This window comes from Gossypium hirsutum, chromosome A09 (assembly GCF_007990345.1).
Source record: "Gossypium hirsutum isolate 1008001.06 chromosome A09, Gossypium_hirsutum_v2.1, whole genome shotgun sequence".
Classification (NCBI taxonomy): Eukaryota; Viridiplantae; Streptophyta; class Magnoliopsida; order Malvales; family Malvaceae; genus Gossypium; species Gossypium hirsutum.
This window is the reverse complement of record NC_053432.1, coordinates 56,993,261-57,015,885: the sequence shown is the minus strand read 5'-3', so window position 1 is coordinate 57,015,885 and position 22,625 is coordinate 56,993,261. Positions and strand designations below refer to the sequence as shown.

The 22,625-nt window shown below is 28.1% G+C and overlaps 2 protein-coding genes and 1 non-coding gene across 3 annotated transcripts; 2 read left to right on the top strand and 1 right to left on the bottom strand.

Moving 5' to 3' along the window:
• Window positions 1-4,769: 4,769 nt before the first annotated feature.
• On the top strand, window positions 4,770-6,878 carry LOC107888948 (chitinase-like protein 2). The gene is made up of 3 exons (XM_016813222.2): window positions 4,770-5,343; window positions 5,635-5,794; window positions 6,218-6,878. The coding sequence occupies exons 1-3, from the start codon at window positions 4,971-4,973 to the stop codon at window positions 6,636-6,638; spliced, it is 954 nt and encodes a 317-aa protein (XP_016668711.1). The 5' UTR covers window positions 4,770-4,970; the 3' UTR covers window positions 6,639-6,878.
• TRNAV-AAC (transfer RNA valine (anticodon AAC)) lies at window positions 5,381-5,454 on the bottom strand. The gene has a single exon. It is a non-coding gene; the product is annotated as a tRNA-Val (tRNA).
• A 4,759-nt stretch (window positions 6,879-11,637) lies between the features above and the next one.
• LOC107888947 (acetate/butyrate--CoA ligase AAE7, peroxisomal) lies at window positions 11,638-15,390 on the top strand. The gene is made up of 3 exons (XM_016813221.2): window positions 11,638-11,996; window positions 13,312-13,902; window positions 14,371-15,390. The coding sequence occupies exons 1-3, from the start codon at window positions 11,784-11,786 to the stop codon at window positions 15,268-15,270; spliced, it is 1,704 nt and encodes a 567-aa protein (XP_016668710.2). The 5' UTR covers window positions 11,638-11,783; the 3' UTR covers window positions 15,271-15,390.
• Window positions 15,391-22,625: the final 7,235 nt, after the last annotated feature.

Genomic DNA, 22,625 nt, shown 5'->3' with positions numbered 1-22,625 from the left:
AACACAAAGACAATACCTTCAATTGTTAAGGGATCGGTCGATTATTTGGCGAACAACATTTTGACGACTTCTATAGAAGTAGTCGATCCCCCACAACAATAAAAGCACCTTTTAACACTATTTCAATGATGAGTTGTAAACACTCCATCATTAATACACTTTTTTCAAAATATGTGGTGGTGCACCCTCTCCCCTTAAGACATCATTGTCACGCGCAAAGAACGAAACTCTTCACCTAGTGATCCTTTCATGACACAAATTACCTTTGTAACCTTTGCATTGGAAAGTTGTTTGGAAAGTCTCGATGTAGGCCACTAACTCACCTCTCAAGTGCAAGGGATGGGGAGCAATTATTATACCCCCACTAAAGCATGACACATGACAAGCTGTTAGGCAGTTTATGAATGACCTTTTGCAAGAAGCAATTCGCAAGGAATGGTCTGCAAGTGACCCTTTGTAAGCCTTGTCTAAGTCGGCAACAACTAACCTATACTAGCACTATCACCTAACCAACCCACACAACCATGCTGGACACTATATTGTCTACTATGTGCCACTATAGGACAAGGGGGTGACCCCTCTTATATATGCTTAAGTTCTTTAGCAACCCTTATATATCAACCTTAGAGTATCTTCCTTTTCTTTCTCTTTACATTCACTCTCCACTTGTCACAGGTGAATTGACACTTATTTTCAAAATCAGTCTATATAAATCAATAGGATAACTATGTGATTTTGCAAGGTTGGCATTTCCAAGATTGAAAGACTCAATTTTGTTCTTTCCTATCCTTTCCCATTGCATTTTCATTAAAAAATTTTAATTGCATGTGAATTAGGGGTTTGATAAAAGAGCTTGCCTTGATATTAACATTTTCAAATAAAAAGTTTATTTGGAGTTTAATAAGACAATTTCAGTTTTCCCTTTTATTTAATTATCTTTATTAATTAATTAAATTCCAATAAAAAATGAAATATTGAAGAAGACCCGATGGAACCCAGATTCCAATTTCATATTCTTCCTTCTTTTCAGTTGATGCATGGTAACAACATACAATGTTAAACAGTATTGTACTTATTCTACTCACCATTTCCCTCTCTCTTTCTCTTCAATTAAACCTTTACAACTAAATTCAACTTACAAAATAAAAATAAGCTTAATTGAAATTGAAATTAAAAAAAAAAAGAAAAAAGAAAAAGAGTAAATGTAAATGTAAATGTTTATAAATGAACAAGTATCTAAGTTTTACAGGAACAAAGCGAATTCCCAACTCCTTTCTTTGCTCTCCTCTTTTTCCTTGAATTTAAAATTTTAAATTTAATATAAAATTGAATAATAAACTACTTAAAAATTTAAAATTCAATATAATTTTACTAAATTACCCCTCATTAAGTCTAGAAATAACAGTGTGACGCGGCGACTTGCAAATTCAACACTTGGTTGCAATCTATATTTTTGGTCACGAGGCATTTTTGGACCGTCAATAATGAATCTATTTTATATTTTGGTCAGAAAATAATGGTGAATAATGGATCTTACTCCACAATGACTCCACATTTGAAGAAAATCAGGCATATAGTAACAAAAAGACATCACTAGATTGATTGATTACATTACAATTTTTGTCGGCTTCAATCATATATGCATATATTCCCTATATTATATACTTATTACCGGTTAAGGTATTAACACATCTTACGTGATGTATCAAAAGATATAATATATTCGCATTATAATTTATTTGTTCAAAAAAAAATCAAAATTCAAAAAAGAGATATCCAAACATTAAGATAAATTGAAAATCATTTCTCTTAAAAATATTCTCTATGAGTTTATTGTTAAATTTTTTGGCACATCGTTTCATTTTTTTAAGACTTTAATTTTTGTAAACATATAAATTGTAAAGGTCTTTTTGTAATTTATTCTCTTTCATTTCACCAATTGTAAATTGAAAGAATTTTAGTTGAGTCACAAAAACTAAAATGAGTTCTAGTTAAACCATTAAAGCTAAGGGGAATGTTCCATCTTAGCCTTGTGAAAAAGATACGGATTATAAAGGTTATACTTTGTTCTTGAAATGTATCAATTTAAATATAGCGAATTGAGAAATCCTTAGTTAAGGTATACTAAGAGAGCGGAGGTAGGCAATTGGGGCAAAATCACTATAAATCAAATTATCCAAACTTTTCTTTCATTCTCTTATCATTTAGAAAATTTTGTTGAGATTTTTAAAATACCAATTTACTCCCCCTCTCGTATTTTTGAGTTTAACACACACGATACAAATTCAATAACTAAAAAAGATGAAAAATTAAATGTAGAGTTAAAATAACTTTTCTTTTTATAAAGTAGAAGAGTCAAAAAAATCATTATGCCTAATATATTGTATATATATAATTCCGGTTAGACACCCATTTAATATAAAATCAAATTTTCTTATCCCTAATATTATATAAAACAAATAAACCTTCTTGCCCCCTCCTCTATTGTAAAAAGTTTAGCTGACATATACAATGCAGTCCAACGTTCTTCATTTTGCCACGTAAAATAAACTTGGTTATCTACATAAGTAAAATAAATTTGAATTAAGTCAAATATTTAACATTATCCTTATCAAAATTAAAATCAATTTAAATATCAAATATTTAAAAGTATTTATTCAAATTCATTAAAAATAATAATTTTAATATTTTAATTTAAAATATTATTAATTTTATTTATTACTAAATTTTCATTACACCCATATACATTAGAAAAGTATTTATAAATAAACTTTTCTTTAGGCTTAATTATATTTTTATTTGTTTTATTTAAGCATGCATATAAAAATAGTTAAAGATGGAAATACAATTATATTAATATTTAATTATTTATTAAATAGGACTTTTAAGTAATTTTTTTATTAAGTTGATGTCTAATTGACTCGCAGCATTAATTATACATACTAAAAATTTCATGACATATGTATATGTTTGGAACTTACATATTTAGAACATAGATTTGGGTGTCTAAAAATAATATACAATAAATAATGAAATCTATAACTTTGAAATTAATTAATAATAACTCACGAAATATCTACGATATTAAAATAAAAATAAGATTAAATTTTAAGTAAAACGAAATTTAAACACATAAATACATTAGAATAAGAATACTAAATGAATATATTGATTCTAAGTTGGAATCGAATTAATTTATGATACCAACTCAATCAACAACATCATTAATATCTACAATGATGGATGGAATAAAGCATAGATAATCAAATTAAAATGTATAAAAAAAACCAAAATAAAATTTTGGTCGAATGGGAAATTTAATGTTTTGCCAATAGAATTGGCATGAATTTAAATATCATAAATGTATATATGTATTGTTTTTTAAATTTAAAAAAAAATTAAAGTACTATCAAATAAGTTGCAAGTAATTTTCTTATTGCAAATACTTTTCAAAGAGGTAAATAGTTGATCATGAGGTATGCTCAATTTTTATGAGCCGGGATTAAACTCCTAACCTTATGATTAAAGTATGAGATGAGCCGCAATCAAACCACACCTCATGAGTATAAACTATCATTGAGCCCAAGAACAATGTTGGGCCAAAGCTAAAAGCTGAACTTTAAGTGCCCCCAAGACAGTCCACTTGATTGAGGGTCTTTTCACTTTCTTGCATTCTAAAAATTGAAGAAGGTATCATGTAATTTCGAATGCATGTCTTCATTTTTTTTTTTAAGAAATGGTATTATGTATTTATGTTTGTGCTTTATAATTTTCGAATTTTCAAATTCAGGCATCTTCCTTCTTGAATTCTATTAAGTAAAAAAATTATCATGTAATTGATGTGTTTATGCTTTCATTTAAAAAAAAAATTTATATTTTACGTTCGTAATATGTACTCATATTATATGTTTTTATTCTTGCTTCATAAGATTGGAATCTTTAAGATTCAAGCCTTTCCCTTCCTTTCATTTTAAGTAGTAAAAGTTTATCATGAAAGCATTTTTGTGTTCTATCATATTTGTCTATTCATATTCACACTTTATAGTCTTTTAATCTTCAAAATTCAAACATTTTCCTTACATACTAAGAAGTAAGAATTTGTAATATATAATGTTTTTTTAACGTAAAAGCACACATCATATATTAAAAAATAAAGGTAAGAATAAGAGAAAAACATACAAGGGAAACAAGTTAAATCCAAGCCAATAAGCTTACTCATACCTTCAAACTTATGCATCTCATCCTCTTGAACATTACAAAGAAGATTCAAAGGAACTTTAAAAACATAAAAAGAAGTGTAGGATAAGGCCACCCTAACTAGCTTATAACCCACCTTATTAACCTTCCTTCTCGCCTAATGAAATGACAAATCGAAGAAAAAAAAATTAAGGTAAATACAATTTTGAACAAAAATTCGGAATTCAAACGTATCAATTATTAGTTAAGTCATGGCAAGAATAATCAATTAGCCTTTAAATGAAAGCCTTCTCGGATATCCATACATAATTTGCTAAAATTCATATCCATGTATATCCGTATTTCATAGGGTTCTAACTTTCAAAATTCAAGACTTTTGCCTTCTTTGCATTCTAAGAAATAAATAATAATCATCATGTAATTGGCGTCTACACTTCTTCATTTTCTAAAAACAAACATATATTGGTGTCCATATAAGCTTGGAAGCTTCGAGATTGAAGACTTTCCCTTTGCTTACATTGTAAGAAGGAAGATAGCATAAAATGCAAGCAAAATCTAGTATTAGTAGCCATCATTCATCAACCCATGAAAACCATCTCTCTCCTAATAAGTTAGAAATTCACTTTCTATGCCTTTCACTCCAACTAAACCATCCCCTTCTTCTACACCAAGATTCCCCCTATTTCTTTTTTATAAACCCAACCAAATGTTTGTTTTTTTACCCCAAAGAAAACCAACAACAAGAAGAAAAAACCCAGTATTCTGTCATCACTATGGAGGCCAAATGGCTGCTATGTTTTACAATGGCAGCACTAATGGCAGTGTCAAATGGCCAGGAATCAGTGAAGCCATTGGTGAAGATAGTTAAAGGCAAGAAACTTTGTGATAAAGGGTGGGAATGTAAAGGGTGGTCACAGTTTTGTTGTAACCAAACCATTTCTGATTATTTCCGAACTTATCAATTTGAGAACCTTTTCGCTAAACGTAATACACCGGTGGCACATGCGGTTGGGTTCTGGGATTACCATTCTTTCATTACGGCGGCGGCTCAGTATCAGCCTCATGGTTTTGGTACCACCGGCGGTAAGCTCCAGAGCATGAAGGAATTGGCAGCTTTTCTTGGACATGTCGGCAGCAAGACTTCATGTAAGAAAGCCACAAAACTAAACTTAGGAAAAAATAATGGCGTCGCCCAGACTCGAACTGGAGACCTTCAGTGTGTTAGACTGACGTGATAACCAACTACACCACGACACCATTTTTGTCTAGGTTTACCATACAAAATTAGTTAAAAATAAATGAATAAAAAGCAAGGCAAAATATAGCTTCTAGATTTTCTTTTTTGGGTTTCAAAGCTTCTAGATGAATCCATACATGTTCCATTGTAGTAGTGTATGAATTATATGTAGAATGGCACTTAGTTTTGAATAATTGCAGGTGGTTATGGAGTGGCAACTGGGGGACCATTGGCTTGGGGTCTATGCTACAACAAAGAAATGAGTCCCAGCAAATTGTATTGTGATGATTACTACAAATACACCTACCCTTGCACTCCTGGAGTTTCTTACCATGGCCGTGGTGCCTTGCCTATCTATTGGTATGTGCCCTATTCCCTAACTTATGTTATTCAGACTTGTTTGCTGGAACCAAATACGGGGATTTATATATGCATCAGATATGATTACTTTAAGAAAATTGAAGTCGAACCAACATGACGTGTTGCTTTCCTATACTAGGAGCATGTATATTCAATATCTATCCAAGATTTTCATAAAATACAATGGTATAGGTAATGGTTGAAAAGACCACATCAGTTTGATTGATCCCATTTTGGTTGATTCCCTAATCTTTTGGTTCAACTTACATGATTGAATCACCGATTTGATTGGTAAAGGATCGCTCGAATAATCCTTTTATCAAAACTCATAATACCAATGAAGCTTTCGGTTGGACTAATAATCACCAACTTGAATTGATTTTAACATGGACTTCTTATCTTGTTGATTTTTTGTTACTGCAGGAACTACAACTATGGAGAAACAGGAGACGCATTGAAGGTGGACTTATTGAACCACCCTGAATACATAGAAAACAATGCAACCTTAGCTTTCCAGGCAGCAATCTGGAGATGGATGACACCGGTGAAGAAACACCAACCGTCGGCCCACGATGTGTTTGTCGGCAACTGGAAACCGACCAAGAACGACACGTTGGCCAAGCGGGTCCTGGGGTTCGGAGCTACCATGAATGTGCTCTATGGAGATCAAGTTTGCGGGCAAGGTGATGTTGACGCCATGAACAACATCATCTCACATTACCTTTATTACCTTGACCTAATGGGAGTTGGGAGAGAAGAGGCAGGACCCCATGAAGTGCTCACATGTGAAGAACAAAAGCCTTTCACTGTACCTCCTTCTTCTGCATCATCATCATCATCTTGATCTGGTTTTGGATTTGATATTGGGTGATTCATTTCTTAATTAGCCTCGTATATCTCCATTGCCAATGGAAGGGCCACTATAATATATATATATAGATTATTTGAGAAATTCAGTGTGTTAATCCATATTACCCTTAAAAAATTATGGATGCTGTGTAAATTTTGAGACACATTGTCTTCACTTCAATTGTAATTGATTAATAAGTGTGATTGAATGAGTCACATATAGCCATTGCCAAAACTTGGAATATATGATTTATGCTTTCATTTTTTTTTATGAAAACCATATAAAATTTTTATTTAAATTATCCAAATATATCCCTTAAGAATAAATTATTCTTAAGGGATATATTTGGATAACTTAAATAAAAATTTATATAATTTTTTAAGTTTATTTTATTTTAAAAATAAAATAAAATTAAAAGAGTTTATTTTTGTTGTTCTTTTATATTTAAGGGCTATTTAAATTTAATTTCAAAAAGGAACAGACCTAACATATAAATATACCATAAGTTTAAAATCGGATGCCACCAATCATGGGCACCCTTTTTTTCATCCAATATAAAAGAGTAATTGTTTCATTAGGTCCCTGAACGTCTTATATAATTACATTTCGGTCCGATGCCGCCAATGGTAACAATAATATTTAAAAAAATATTTTTTAAAACCAACCAATGATTGGTCAATGACAATAACAACAACGAAATTCACTATTAAAAATGAATCATTTTCATAAATAAATAATTTATTTAAGTTATTTTTGAAAAAATCCCAACAACAAGGAAAAAGAAAAGGGAAATTAAAAAAGAAAAAAAGAAAAGAAGAAGAAGATAATGTTTGCAATTGTAGCCTTAGGAGTTGGTGGTGGTGTAAATTTAGATGAGAGTTGAAGACTTCCAATCCTTTGGAAAAAATTATCATATTTGTCCTTTTCCTCTAGAGAGATAATAATAATAATAATAGTAATAAAATATAAAAATATTTCATTTTCTTTTAGTTATGTTGTTTTGTTTGGATCAATCCAAAATTGATAGAGAATTCTAAAAAGTTCTATTCTCTAACAATTCATATGTATTTATTTTGACTTGAATGAAACGTTGGTTAATGTTCTTGTCAAACACTTATTTGGCACGGGTTTAAATCGTGTTACTCCTACCCCTAATATTGTATAAAAAAACAATTCATATATATTTATATACTGGGTAAAACTAAAAAGACATTTTAGGGTTATAACTTAATTATAATTTTTTGAAAAATTAAATTGTGATTTTACAATGTATTAATTTATAATTTTATAATTTTAAAAAGGTTTAAGTGCAAAATTTATAATTTTCAGGGCGATGGCTCATATTCCATAACTATCCAGCATAATTTTTTTTTATTATCAAAAGTAAGATTGTTGTTTAATAAATTAAAAAAACCAAGTATCAATTTTAATTATGAAATTTATTTAGTATATTATTTAAAATTAAGTAGCGAGTATAATTGGATCATTTAATAAATGTAAATTTTAAATTATGATTTTTTTATTTTACATTTATATTCTTACATTTTAAACATTAATGTCATTTTAAACAAAGTTTGAATTCTTAAATGATACTATAATAAATTATATTTTTATTAAAAACATAAATGGAGAATAATGTGAAATCCTTTGTATGAATACACATACACCCATAACAATAACAAGTTTCAACCATTAAAAAACATAAATAAATAAAAAGGAAAGTTGAATATGCTTACAATGAATAAAAACAAAGGACATGAGCTAAACCATAGATTTTAACTATGTAAAATCAAATATTAAAATAGGAATATAAGAGATTCTAACTTTAATTAATTTTCCAATTTGAATATTGATGTTTCAGAAAAAAAATTATTATTAAAAAGGGTAGAAAGAGTTGTAGAATAATTTTAAAATAGCTAAAAGGATGATATAGTCTTAAATAAATAAATAAACTTAACTTAATATATTATTTATGAGAAATTATTTAGTATATTATCAATGGAATTTTTAAATTCTATAAGTAAGGTAAGTAGGTTGACAAGTATCTTATTAAAATATAGTAAAATATTAAAATAAATAAAAAAGAGACACATGTCATTTTTTAAAAATATTGTCTCTTTTTTAAAATGTTTGTCATATAAAAATAAGTATACTATTATATACCAATTATTCACTCCTTATTTATTAAATTATAAGTATTTTGAGAAGTTTTATTATTTTTTTTGGGGGTTGGGGGTTGAATAATCTATTCATAAGTTGTATTATCCACTTAAGTTTGAAAGATTTTTGAAATATGTATAAGTTTTATTAAAAGTGGGAGGCCCAAAAAATGAGTTTAGACAATAAAATTAGGCTCCTTTAAAATATAAGTTACGCTTTCACATTTAAGGCTTGAGTTTAATACAGTACATTTTATTTTTTTGTAATATATTTTTATTTTATTTTTATACATTCTAAATTTGATATCACATAAAATTAAATATATAATAATTCAATACTATCTAAACATAAAATAATTTATCTTAAGTTGTCTAAATTTAAATTTTTAATAAAAGATAAATCATCTAAAATATTAAATATTGAATTAAAAATAATATATTTTCAAAAATTAATATGAATAGGTATAAAGCTAGCTTGGGTTAAGTTTAAGGTAGGGTTAGTTCTCCATTGCCACTGGCCGTTAAAAAGAAAAATGCTTATCAAAAATGTTTTTGAAAGTTATGATAGAAAGATGATGTGAAAAAAGAAAAAGAAAAGTGTTTTGCATTAATGTCAAAAATTGTGGTTAAAGATTGAAATGTTATTTTTAGACATGATAATGAAAAGTAAAAAAAAAATTAAATTATATTATATTTTAATATTTTAATATAATGGTACATAAAATTTAATTCTTAAATATTTTAAAGTAATTAATATAAATTATTTGTAAATTAAATTATACATGAAATATTTAAAGATATTTAAATATAATAAATAATATTTAAAAATACTCTCAACCACAAAAATTATTTTTCAGGTAATTTCCGTTTTGAAATGAAATTATCAAAATACTCTTTTATATATATATTAACTATTTAAAAAGCATTTCTATATTTAAATTAATTAATATTTTATGTTTCAATATTTTAAATTATTTAAATATGATGTATCTTTATATGAAATTATTTAAATATCATTTATCATGATATTTAATTTTTTATAATATTTAATTTATCAATAATTTTATAAATAATTTATATTAATTTCTTCAAAAAAATTAAAATTTATATTTCATGTATCATAATATTAAATTATTTAGATATTATTTAAATTAAATTTTTTTCAATATCATGTCTAAAATAGACATTTAAATTCTCACGCTGAAATTTTTTACAATAATAGAAAACAATTGAAATTAACAAATCACACTCTTCCGCCTCACTTTTTCTATAAGCACTTTTTTTACCGCAACAATAATGGAGAACTAGCCATTGGTCATTTGCAATTGGCAAAATTTTTAGACTCATATTTAGGTTAGGCTGAGCCTAGATAAGTATAAAATATATTAATAACATACATAACACTAACTTAAACTTGATTTAATCTAATGCATGAACATCTCTAGCTAGGATTAAACTTAGTGACTAAAATGTTTTCTTTTCGAAAAAGCTAAGAAAATTGGAAACAAATGTAGATACTTTAAAGGTTTAGCAATTAATCCTTTTTCGCATCCAAAAAACTCGACTTGTTTAATCCAAACTTTAACATGATTGAATTCAATTTAAACAAAATATTTAAAGAAAAAATCGAGAATAAATGAAGAAAATTTAAGGGTATACCTATTAATTCTTTTCCAAGATCAAAATCTAACCTGATTAACCCTAAATCCAATCCGATTGAATCTAATAGACAACGAAAAGCCAACAATTCAAACTCATAAAATATGAACTTAAATTAACCTAAACACAAACTAACCTAAATTCGAAATTGAGCTAAATCTAAAATGTGCTAACTCGAATTAATCTAAACTCATCCCACCCAAACTTAAATTGACCTAAACCCAATCTAACTCTAATAAAAAATAATTTAAAAATAAAATGACCAACTTGAACCCAATATAACTCAAAATGTTTCAAATCTAAAATTATTAAAATTAAAAATATCCAAACTCATAATAATCTAATAAAAAAATTCAAAATTCGAATTGAATTATAAAAAAGTAGATCCAAATTAACTTAAACCAAAATAATTTTAAAATATCAACCAATTAAATTCAAATTAATCAGAATAAAAATCAATTTGATGGTATAAATAAATATTTCTTAAAAAACATAAAAATAGATAGGTTTATATGAAAAATAGGTATCTAAACTATGCAAATTCTTTCATTTAGGTATTTTTTAAGTGAAAGTAGGTACATAAAATTATGTTCTATTATCATTTTAGTACCAACCGTTAACTCTCATTAAAATAAAATTTATGAACCAATTAAATTATGACACATGATGTTTTTAATTAAATAAAAATTAAATTAAGAATAAAAAATATCATCTCTAAGTCTCTTTCCTTCCATCTTCATCTTCTCTACAATTTTTTAAAATAAAATCTACTTCAAATTTACTCCATTACAATAAACCTCCATTTTGAATATTAAAATAAACTCACATCTTATTTGCAATTAAAACAAATCCTCAGTTTCAATATTACGAACTCAAAATAAGAATGAAAAAAGAAACCCCATTTTTTCTATAGAGTTTTTAATTTCACACATGATTAAAAAGAGGATGATAGAGAAGATGAAAAAGGAAGGGGAAGGAGAGATGGATTTTTTATTCTTAATTTAATGTTCATTTTAAATATTTTTATTTAATTAAAAATATCATGCGTTTGATTGGTTAAGGATTGATACCTAAATTGATAACGGTATAAAAATTTTGGTACTTAAATAGAAAAAATTGCATTGTTTGGTACTTATTTTTCATATAAGCCAAATAGATTTGTCTCCACGTGGCGCCCTCCACACGATTCTCACTCCCCTGGCTCGCCATTTCATTTCCATTCGACCAATAATACAGGAAGCAATATAAAGACACAAAATATATATAAGAGAGAGAAATTTCGAGAGAAGGAAGTGAAGAAGGTTCATCGTCGACGGTGGCGATGGAAATGCGAGACATCGACAATCTGCCGAAGAACGCCGCCAACTACACGGCGTTGACGCCTTTGTGGTTCTTGGAACGAGCCGCCACCGTTCATCCTACTAGGAAAGCGGTGGTCCATAGGTCTCGTACGTTTACTTGGCTGCAAACTTACCAGCGCTGCCGTCGCTTGGCTTCTGCTCTCTCTAACCTCTCCGTCGGCTTCGGTAGCAAGGTAATTCGAATCGCCATCTTCTATTTTTATTCGCACTGAAATTATCGGGAGAATTGAAAGCTTTCAGTTCCTACTTCTGGTTTACTTTGATGCATGCTTGGTCAGTGAACTAAAATGTTACTTATAATATTTTTTAAAAGAAAGTAATTATTAGAAACTTTATTTTTTATGAGGCGATTAACTCGTGGAAACATTAATTCTTGTTCTGTTTAGTTATTAAATTAATTATGATGAATAAAGAAAATAGTCGGATTGAAAGTTAAAAAGAGTTAATTCCAAAAAATTTCTCTAAACTATGACCCTCATTTTAAATTGGTCCCTAAACTTCAAATCATTCTAATTACGTCTCGAAACTATTGAGGTTATTCTTACTAAAATCGTTAATTTAAATGACACCTTAGATCTTATGTTACATAATTTAAAATGAAAATTTTAAGAAAAAATAAATGTTATAAAGACGGATGTTTTAAAAATCTTAGGTTTTTGAATATTTTATAGAAGTGTTATGGTTTTTTTTTTCAGATTTACTTTAGTTTTTATTTTTTGAAAATTATACAACAAAGTTTTATTTCTTTTAATTTTTATTTTAAATTTAGTAACATAAAATTTGATGTGTTATTAAATTGTTAAATTAATGATTTTAATAACGAAAAGACTTTATTGGTAGAACATTGATAATTTGAGATGTAATTAGAATGATTTGAAATTTGAAGGCTAATTTAAAATGAGGTTCATAGTTTGGAGATACAGTACAATTAACAACAAAGTTCAATAGAGGAGACTTTCCGTAACCAGTTTAGTTCTTCGCTTCTAAAGGATCAATTAAAAAATAAATTAAATATTAAATATATTGTTTTGAAATTAAATAAGAATTAAATAGTAAAAAAACAGAGTTAAGTGGTATGGTATTTTGATGTATAACTAAGACGTTAAACTTTAAAATAAAAAAATAAAAAAACCGTAGAGTTTAACATAAATTCGGGATTTTACCAGTTCAAAAAATCATTTCACCGGTGGAGCAGGCAGTTGTATTATCTATCAGAAAACCTTGTTAAGATTTTAAGGATGAAATTACAAATGCTAATGATTTTGCAAACTTCTTGACTTATTATTAATTTGTTTTGAAATCTGCGTATCATAAATTATTGGATGTTTTTGGCTGTCTGTCAGACATTCTTTAATTCAGATTTTTAAGATGGAATTAGGATATGCTTCCAATGATTTTGCATGAATGGTTTACAACTTTACATAATGGACTGTTGTATGCAACTTGAATGGTTATTTACTGTTTTTCTTTTCTTTATACTACCGGCAGGTAGCAGTAATCGCGCCAAACGTCCCTGCTGCATACGAAGCTCACTTCGGAATTCCAATGTCTGGTGCTGTTATAAACCCTGTCAATATTCGGCTAAATGCATCGACCGTTGCATTCCTTTTGGGTCACTCTCAATCAGCCGTAGTCATTGTCGATCAAGAGTTTTTCACTTTGGCAGAGGATTCCTTGAAACTCATGAAGGAGAAAAGCCAAGGCAATTTCAAGCCCCCACATTTGGTTGTCGTTGCCGATGAAAGCTGTGATCCGAAAACACTCAGGTATGCTTTGGGACAAGGAGCTATTGATTACGAGAAGTTCTTAGAAAGCGGTGACCCTGAGTTTTCTTGGAAGCCTCCACAGGATGAGTGGCAAAGCATTGCTTTGAATTACACATCCGGCACGACAGCCAGCCCTAAAGGGGTCGTATTACATCACCGTGGTGCATATCTCATGTCTTTGAGTAATCCTCTTATATGGGGCATGAATGAAGGAGCCATATACTTGTGGACACTACCCATGTTCCACTGTAATGGATGGTGTTTTACTTGGGCACTTGCAGCTCTTTGCGGAACAAACATATGCCTTAGACAGGTAATTAGTAGCAAAATAATTTTGTCACTTTCACTTTGGTTTATGAAACAGATTGGCTTATTTGTTCTCGAATCATCTATCGATCTAGCTCAAGGCATAATTATGTCGAAATCTGGAAGGCGTATATTCGGTATAATCCTACCGTGCTACAAGGTCTTCCGATGTTCTGCTCTCATTCATGTCATAATTTGAGACTCAGAGTTCTTACATCCCTTGTCTGTCGGTGTCCGATGCTAATGTGCATAACTATGTTGAAACCTGGAAGCTGTGCATTCAGTATAGTCCTATTGTGCTATGAGGCCTTCCGATGTTCTGCTTTCATTCATGTCATGATTTGAGACTCTGAGCGTTCTTTCATCCCTTACGAATTCAGTCTTGATGCTAATGTTTTCGCTCTTAAATCTCCATTAGCTATGGTCATAGCGTGTTACTTGCTTATGTCCGAGTTTGTTCCTTTTGCATTTGCAGGTAACAGCAAAGGGCGTCTACTCAGCCATAGCGAAGCATGGCGTGACTCACTTCTGTGCTGCACCTGTGGTGCTCAATTCCATAGTTAACGCCCCATCCGAGGACACGATTCTGCCCCTTCCTCATGTGGTTCACGTAATGACAGCCGGTGCTGCCCCACCCCCTGCTGTTCTCTTCGCAATGTCTCAAAAAGGTTTCCGTGTCACCCACACATATGGGCTCTCAGAAACCTATGGTCCTTCAACGGTGTGTGCATGGAAGCCTGAATGGGACTTGTTGCCACCTGAAACCCAAGCTCGCTTAAATGCACGTCAAGGTGTCCGATACATTGGCTTAGAGGGCCTAGATGTCATCAGTAGCCAAACTGGCCAGCCCGTTGCCGCTGATGGAAAAACGATCGGAGAAATAGTGATGCGCGGTAATCTCGTGATGAAAGGTTACTTAAAGAACCCAAAAGCTAACGAGGAAACATTTGCTAACGGATGGTTTCACTCCGGGGATCTGGGTGTGAAGCATCGAGATGGCTATATCGAAATAAAAGATAGGTCAAAAGACATAATCATCTCCGGAGGCGAAAATATCAGCAGCGTGGAGGTAGAAAATAGCCTCTACTTACACCCTGCAGTTTTGGAGGCATCGGTGGTGGCGAGGGCAGACGAGCGGTGGGGAGAGTCTCCTTGTGCTTTCGTGACATTGAAGCCGGGAGTAGCGGACAAATCCAAGGAACAAGAGTTAGGTGAGGAGATAATGCAGTTTTGCAGGTCAAAGATGCCTGCTTATTGGGTTCCAAAATCAGTGGTATTTGGTCCATTGCCAAAGACAGCCACAGGGAAGATTCAGAAACATATATTAAGAGGCAAGGCAAAAGAGTTGGGACCTGTGAAATTGAGCAAGTTATAACATAGTAAGATAAGGTCTCAACTAATTCAAAGTAATAAAACATTTATTGTCTCTATATACAATATTCACATCCGAAAGTGTAAACTACTATATTTTATGTCAATTATTTTAAATTTGCTACTCATAATTATTAGAATGTCAAAAACTTAACATCTGCAACCCATCTCTCTTTAACCAAATGAATGGTTAATCATTAAAATTAAAATTAAAAACACTTTTTTTATGAATAATTTAAATTTGACCAATCTAAATTCATAAAAATTATATTCAAATTTAGGTCGACTATTTTGGACTTGTCCATTTTGTATACATATATACTTTAACTTCTTCTTTTTTATATAAATAAAATAGAATCATCATATTTCTCATTCTATTAGCCTGGTTTTTGAATTTTAAAACATTGAAAATGGATAAAATATAAAATAAATTTAAACATTTACAGTCAAATTATATACATTTATAACTATATTTTTTTTACTAGGGTTTTATTGGTAGTCAAATCACCCGTTTCATGTTCACGTTTTATTTAATTAAATAAAGTATTAAATTTGAAAAATAAAAATAGAGAAAATCAATTTACCTTTTAGTTCCGGCAATTTTTTAGCTCAATTCAACTAGTTTCGAATAATTTGTTGGTCAACCAATCTAGCTCTTCTTTTCGGACTGATATACCAATCGATTCATAATCTTTTTTTTTTTTGTCAAATGATAAATATATTTCCATTTAAATAATATGTACCCAATTTAACATGGTGTACCACATTAAAATTGCTAATATTACCGAATATAATTACTTATACGATTATAGTTAACTAAACAAATATTAATATGTAAAAAAGCTAAACAAATATATTGATTTTTTTTCATATATGATTTCAATCACTTTAAAATAGGTTTTTTTTAAACAATATCTTTTTCTTTAATAAAGTTTAGAACTACAAACAATATTTCCTATTATTTTTACACTTAATTAAGTTTTTAACGTTAAAATATTAGCATTATCAAATTTTAAAAATATTGTTAAATTTATATTAATATGTTATAATAACCAAAAACAATCTAAATTTATAAATAATTTAAAATATTATTAAAATCTATAAATGAACATAATTTATAAGCATATTAAATTTCAAATTTAATAATGTTTCAAACTAATATGAAATACTTTTGAGAATACAAAAAAAAATTAAAAAATTTAAAAATTAAAATTTTTTAAATAGTTTTGAACAGAATATTTTTAAACACACAATAAAAATATTGTTGAAGTTCTAAAACATAATAATGATGTTTTAAATAATTAATCACATACCATCATAAAATTTATTAAAATATAAAATAATTTAATATATTTTAAGTTATACATAAATAATGCATGGGTAAAAAAATAGTTTCTCATTTTATTAGTCTATTTATGAATTTCAAAACATTGAAAACGAATAATTTTTTTTTTGTAAACAAATAAAATAATTAAATAAACAAATTCGATAAATTAAAAAAACTGGTTTACTTTTTTTTTTTTAAAAAAAAGAAATTGATATTTTTGGATAATTCACCCTTTCCTAAATGGACCGCTTATAAGGGTTTTTACGAGGGCTTTTGGAAGTTGAAGGTGTTTCTTTGGGGGTTAAAAGCGATTGTAAAAGTTTAATATTATTTTTTTTAAGATATTTATTGGAGTGAGTCAAGTAATTATATAATCTTTCATATTTAATAGGCCCATTAGGAGGTAAATGTTAGCCACAAGTTTTAAAACTGTTCTATACTCAGAATAAGGATCAAACCCTCAATCGCTGACTAATGTAAGAAAAACTCGTACCATCAAACCTAACTCCTGTAATTAAAAAGGTCGATGTTTTCTTTCTTATTTAAAAAACTACATATTATCATATTTTTGTTTAAAGACATAAATATTTTATTTTTTATATATTATCAATCTAATACTAATATAAGATGTTTGACTAAGTATAGTGGCTCAATCAACTAAATTATATAAAATTCAAACTAAAAAAATAAATTTAAGGTATTTATATTTTTATTTTTAAAATAACTATCCACTAAAAACTTTAGTACATCTTACAAATTACTTACTTTCCTTCCTTTTTGAAAAATAACATATTTTTCCTTTAAAATATAATAATACTCTAATTTATGTCATCAATCTCTTGTGGGTTTTTTAGTGAAATAATTTAAAAAAAATTATTTACCAAAATAAGTTGTCAGCCCGATTATTTATTAAAATGGGTTGTTTTTTTCATTCGCGCCTATTTAACAGGCACGATTCAATTTTTTATATTAAAAAAATTGTTTTTTAAATAAAATATTATTTTTTATTTTCGGATCAATATGACCCGCGTATAGATATGAATACAGGTTGCACCTATGTCAGAGGCGCGACTAGTTGAGCCTTTCTCAGAGGCGCGACTAATCGTGCCTATCTCAGAGGCGCAAATGGTAGGGCCCACAGAAATTTCTGTTACTTAAAACACAAAACATTAGAAATATTAGTGAATCTGCTAATACATCGGGATAAAGTATGCATTATTAAAATTAAATTAAAATATTAAATAAGAAATAAAATTATAAAACAATATGTTATTTGGAAAATAACTATTATTGTAATGACATACATGTTTTATTAGGTATAAGTATTTAAATTTTTATTTTTGTAATGTGATACATGCGTAAATATATATATATAATCATATTAGTGAATCTGCTAATACATACTTCATCCGGATAAAGTATGCATTTTAATAACACATGAAAGATGTGGACATTAATATTTAAGGCAAACTTGTGGATTATATAGTCAATGAAAGTTAATAATATTATAAAGTTATTTTTAATACTCGGTTTTATTAGGTATAAGTATTTAAATTAATTTTAAAATAATTACAAACACAGAAAAATTTAACATAGTCCTAAATTACTAACAAATTAATTTTAAAATAATTATAAAAAACAAAAAAATTTACATTCATACAAAATATTAATCCAAAACTATAAATACTAAACATAAACATTTTATAATTAATAATTAATAACAAAAAAATTACATGCATGCAACAACAGAGGCTGCAGGAGAGCTACTATGCGGGCAGAAGGGGCAGCGGGGTGGGCAATCTGCTGTTGCAGGAGGGGGACTGTGCGGGCAGCCCATTCGCGCCTACCTGTTGGCTCGATTAATCGGGCCTATCCGACAGGCGCGACCCGTTTTTACCAGTATTTTAACCCGTTAGACCGTATTTTTACCTGCATATATATTTAAATATTTTTAATAAAAATAAAAAAATAATATTTTATTTAAAAAAATAAAAAAAATTAATATAAAAAATTGAATCGTGCCTGTAAGATAGGTGCGGATGAGAAAAATAACCCATTTTGGTAAATAATCGGGCTGGCAACTTATTTTGGTAAATAATCTTTTTTTTTTTAATTATTTCAATAAAAAACCCATCTCTTGTACTATGTGTAGGTTGCGAATTTAACTTTTGTGATTTAATTTAATCAATTTTACTCTCTATATTTTTTCAACTTTTTACACTTTAGTATGACCAAACATTATCCACTAAATTTATTAATATTGTTATTTCTATATAATACTCGCAGAAAAATCATTTCATTTTAGTTAATGAATTTAATGGCTAGCTACTATTTGAACCACTATTTAAATTTCAAAATTTGAAAAATATAAGGATAAAAAATGATCAAGTTGAAAAAATGGACTAAATTCACATCTTATACATAATATGAGACTAATAGCAAATCTAATGAATTTAGTTGCTATAATATGAGCTAGGATTGAAATTTCAATCTTTGAAAAGTAAATATACTGAAATTGACCAATATAGAGTATAAAGATTAAATCCTTAACCTTCACATAATATAATGACTAATAGTAGAATTTGACCTAACAGATTTAATTGTTACCATTTGGGTTAAGATTAAAATTTCAAAATTCGAAAAATACATGGACTAAAATTGATCAAATTAGAGTATAAAGACTAATTATGCTATGTATGCATAGTACATGAACTAATAACAAATTTTGACCTAACAAATTAAACTATAAACATTTAAGTCATAATTAAAATTTCAAAATTCAAAAGAGTACATGGATTAAATTAACCAAATTAGAGTATAAGGACTAAGTTTGCAACTTACACATAGGACACAGACATGGTCTATTAACAAAATTTGACAAAAATTACAAATTTCATTTTTATATAATGTCTACTTCTACCCAGCTTCCCTTAATCCACCAGAGAAAAAGATGCACTTAGGCATACTGGAATTCATGTTTTCTTTTTTATTTAATAACAATGATATCAATTGAACTAATAATTAATTAATTAGTATAGAATCCAATCCATGGTAGTCGGTTTCGTACTGTTACATACCATTCTGGTCTTAAACTGATACCAAATAGTTTATGTTCCATTTTGGTTAAATTTTCGGTGTGTTTCATTTAGTTTGGTGTATATTGGCCCTTTTCGTGTAACACCCCCTAATCCCAAACCGTTACCGGAACGAGGTTAAGAGGCATTACCGGACATATCAGACAACTTACGAATAATTTACAATTAATATAACTTTCATAGTATAATATAATAATTAAGTCCCTATCTTGAACTCTCGAAGTTCAAACATGTATTAAAAGTAGAACAGGACTTGTTCGAGTATTCTAAATTTTTTTATTTATTTTTATTTATTTTATTTTATTTTTTTTATAAAAATTTCGGCAGCATTTCTGCTTATTTTTACCTAAACCTCCTGCAAATTCAAACCAAAACAACCAACACCAATATTTCACATTCATATACTAATATTTATATTATTAACAAAATTTTAATTTAATAACTATCATAGCATCATTCAAAATTGATTAAAAACTTCATTCATTTAACAACTTAATGTTCATGTATAAAAATATCATGTACTTTCCTTACCATTTCATTTAACCATCTAAATTTTATAATTCATCCTTCACTACCCAAAGTAATATACATATTCAAGTGACTAAATAACACCTATGTACATGCCACCTTTACCCAAAAGAAAAATATACATCACCAAGTTTGTGTTGGAGTCGGGATTGTTGTGGATGCTGAGTCAGGACACTTGACTTCTACTAACCTGCGCACGGAAACAACCGTACGCTGAGTATGGATATACTCAGTAGTATTACTATAAACCAAGACTATTTAACATTAATAAATTACAAACATCAACCATAAATTTTATAATTATTTAAACTACTTTTATATAAAATTATTTTACTTCATAAATCTTAAATTCATAATTTATTTTTCTCATACTAACTCAATTTATAATTTAGTTCATACATTCTTTCTCGTACTTTTCAATAGTGCTAAAACAAATAATCTCATTTTCAAAATTTCATTTCAATTATTTACCCTATTAACAAAGCTCGAACTATGACAGATACGCGGATTTCCACCCAAACACACCAGAATATCCAACCCAAACACACCCGGAATATTGTAAATCCTCCATAACACACCGGTATAATATATCCTCCCAAACACACCAATAAGGCATTAAATGCCTATTCGGATAAACCGAAGTATATAATAACAGAAACATCTTCTCGGCCGAACTACAATCTCTTCATCACATCACAAATCCAATGGCATGCCATTTGTATCGAATCTAGTCCGACAAGTTAATAGGGTATTATTTTACTTTTTCTAATTTCAATTTCATTTACACAAAAATTTTCAATACTCATTCAATTCAAATATCTATTATCTTAATTCATATACAAATTAATTTTCACACAAGTGTATACCATCAACACCATACATTTGTCACAATTTATTTATTTTCAATCAATACACTTTTCAAATAATCACATATTCCATAATTCACTTATTCAATTCGATTTGATTCAATTTATATCACTTTCATTTTCACTCAATATTCATATCAATTTCACATACTTACCTCAAGTCTTATTTACCATAAATAACAATTAAAATTTCAGCAATCAATAATAATTAAAATTTGAATTATAGTAATACACACCGTAATTCTCCCGTTTTAGTCCTCGATGACTTTCTCCTTTCCTTTCGATGCTGATGCTTCAGGTTCTTTGTTGGCTACGAAAATAATAGTAATTTACATTATTATTTACAGCACTAATTATAATAAATAATTAAATTTCTAAACAACTCCTACGTTATTCCCAATTTAATCCTAACTAAACTTAATTATTTTCTTAATCCAATTCACTCTCTTTTTCTATTCAAATTTTGTCTAAACTTATATTTAACTATAAAATTTCCAGAATATTTCCCTAATTTCGAAATTTCTTCAATTTAGTCCCTACAACATAAAACTTATAGCCTAGTTTACAATTTAATCCCTTAATCAATTCTAACTTAGAATTCATTCAATTAAATCCCTAATTCCATAATTTTTTTCAACATGAACCCTACTTGGAAACATATGAACCCTTGAACTATCAACTTAATTTCATCAAAATCTTGTTTCAAAGCTCCTAAAACATCAAAATTAAGAGAAAAGGACTTAATTGACTTACCTTTTAAAGCTTCAAACCTTAAAACCCTAGTTTTTCCTTTCCCTTTTCTTTCTTTCTTTTTCTTTCCCTGTTTTGAAATGCTTCTGTTCTGTTTCTTCTTTGTTTCTTTTGTCTTTCTTTTTATTCTTTTATTATTTCATTTATTTTACTTATTTATTTTATCATTTAACTAATATATATTATTATTAATTTAATAACAATATAATTAACACATTTGTATACATGTATCTTTGTACATTTGTACACTATTATTACCATCCATTTGTCTTTCTTTTATTTATTTAACAAATAAAAATTTTATAATATTAATATTTAATTAATAAATATCTTTAACTTAAAATTTAAGTAAATACATAATTATAATACAAATGTATATATTCATATTATTACAAATGTCATTATTTAATTTGTTTTTCATACCAAAAATCTTATAATTTAATTATTTAATTAACAAATATCTTTATACTTAAATTATAAGTAATTAAATATTTAAATTACAAATGTACCCATACAATTCTTACACATGTATAGTTTATTACCATACAATTATCTTCTATTTAATTTATTTATAATATATTATCAATTAAATAATCATAACAATTTAATATAAAACCATAATAATAATCATTATAATCTATAAAACCCAAAAAAAAATCTTTGATTTTATTTCACCAATATGCCACCTCATTTGTAGTCAATGGCCTAATTGTCATTTTAATCCTTTTTATTTTCTATTGCTTTATAATTAAACTTTTACCCTTTATTCAATTTAATCCTTTTTATTACTTAC

Excerpts from the sequence above, each read along its gene's own strand:
- LOC107888948 (XM_016813222.2), top strand. The coding sequence starts at position 4,971 with ATGGAGGCCAAATGGCTGCTATGTTTTACAATGGCAGCACTAATGGCA. Across the intron at positions 5,344-5,634 it reads TGTCGGCAGCAAGACTTCAT|GTGGTTATGGAGTGGCAACT; the intron begins GTAAGAAAGCCA and ends GAATAATTGCAG. Across the intron at positions 5,795-6,217 it reads GGTGCCTTGCCTATCTATTG|GAACTACAACTATGGAGAAA; the intron begins GTATGTGCCCTA and ends TTGTTACTGCAG.
- LOC107888947 (XM_016813221.2), top strand. The coding sequence starts at position 11,784 with ATGGAAATGCGAGACATCGACAATCTGCCGAAGAACGCCGCCAACTAC. Across the intron at positions 11,997-13,311 it reads CCGTCGGCTTCGGTAGCAAG|GTAGCAGTAATCGCGCCAAA; the intron begins GTAATTCGAATC and ends TACTACCGGCAG. Across the intron at positions 13,903-14,370 it reads CAAACATATGCCTTAGACAG|GTAACAGCAAAGGGCGTCTA; the intron begins GTAATTAGTAGC and ends TTGCATTTGCAG.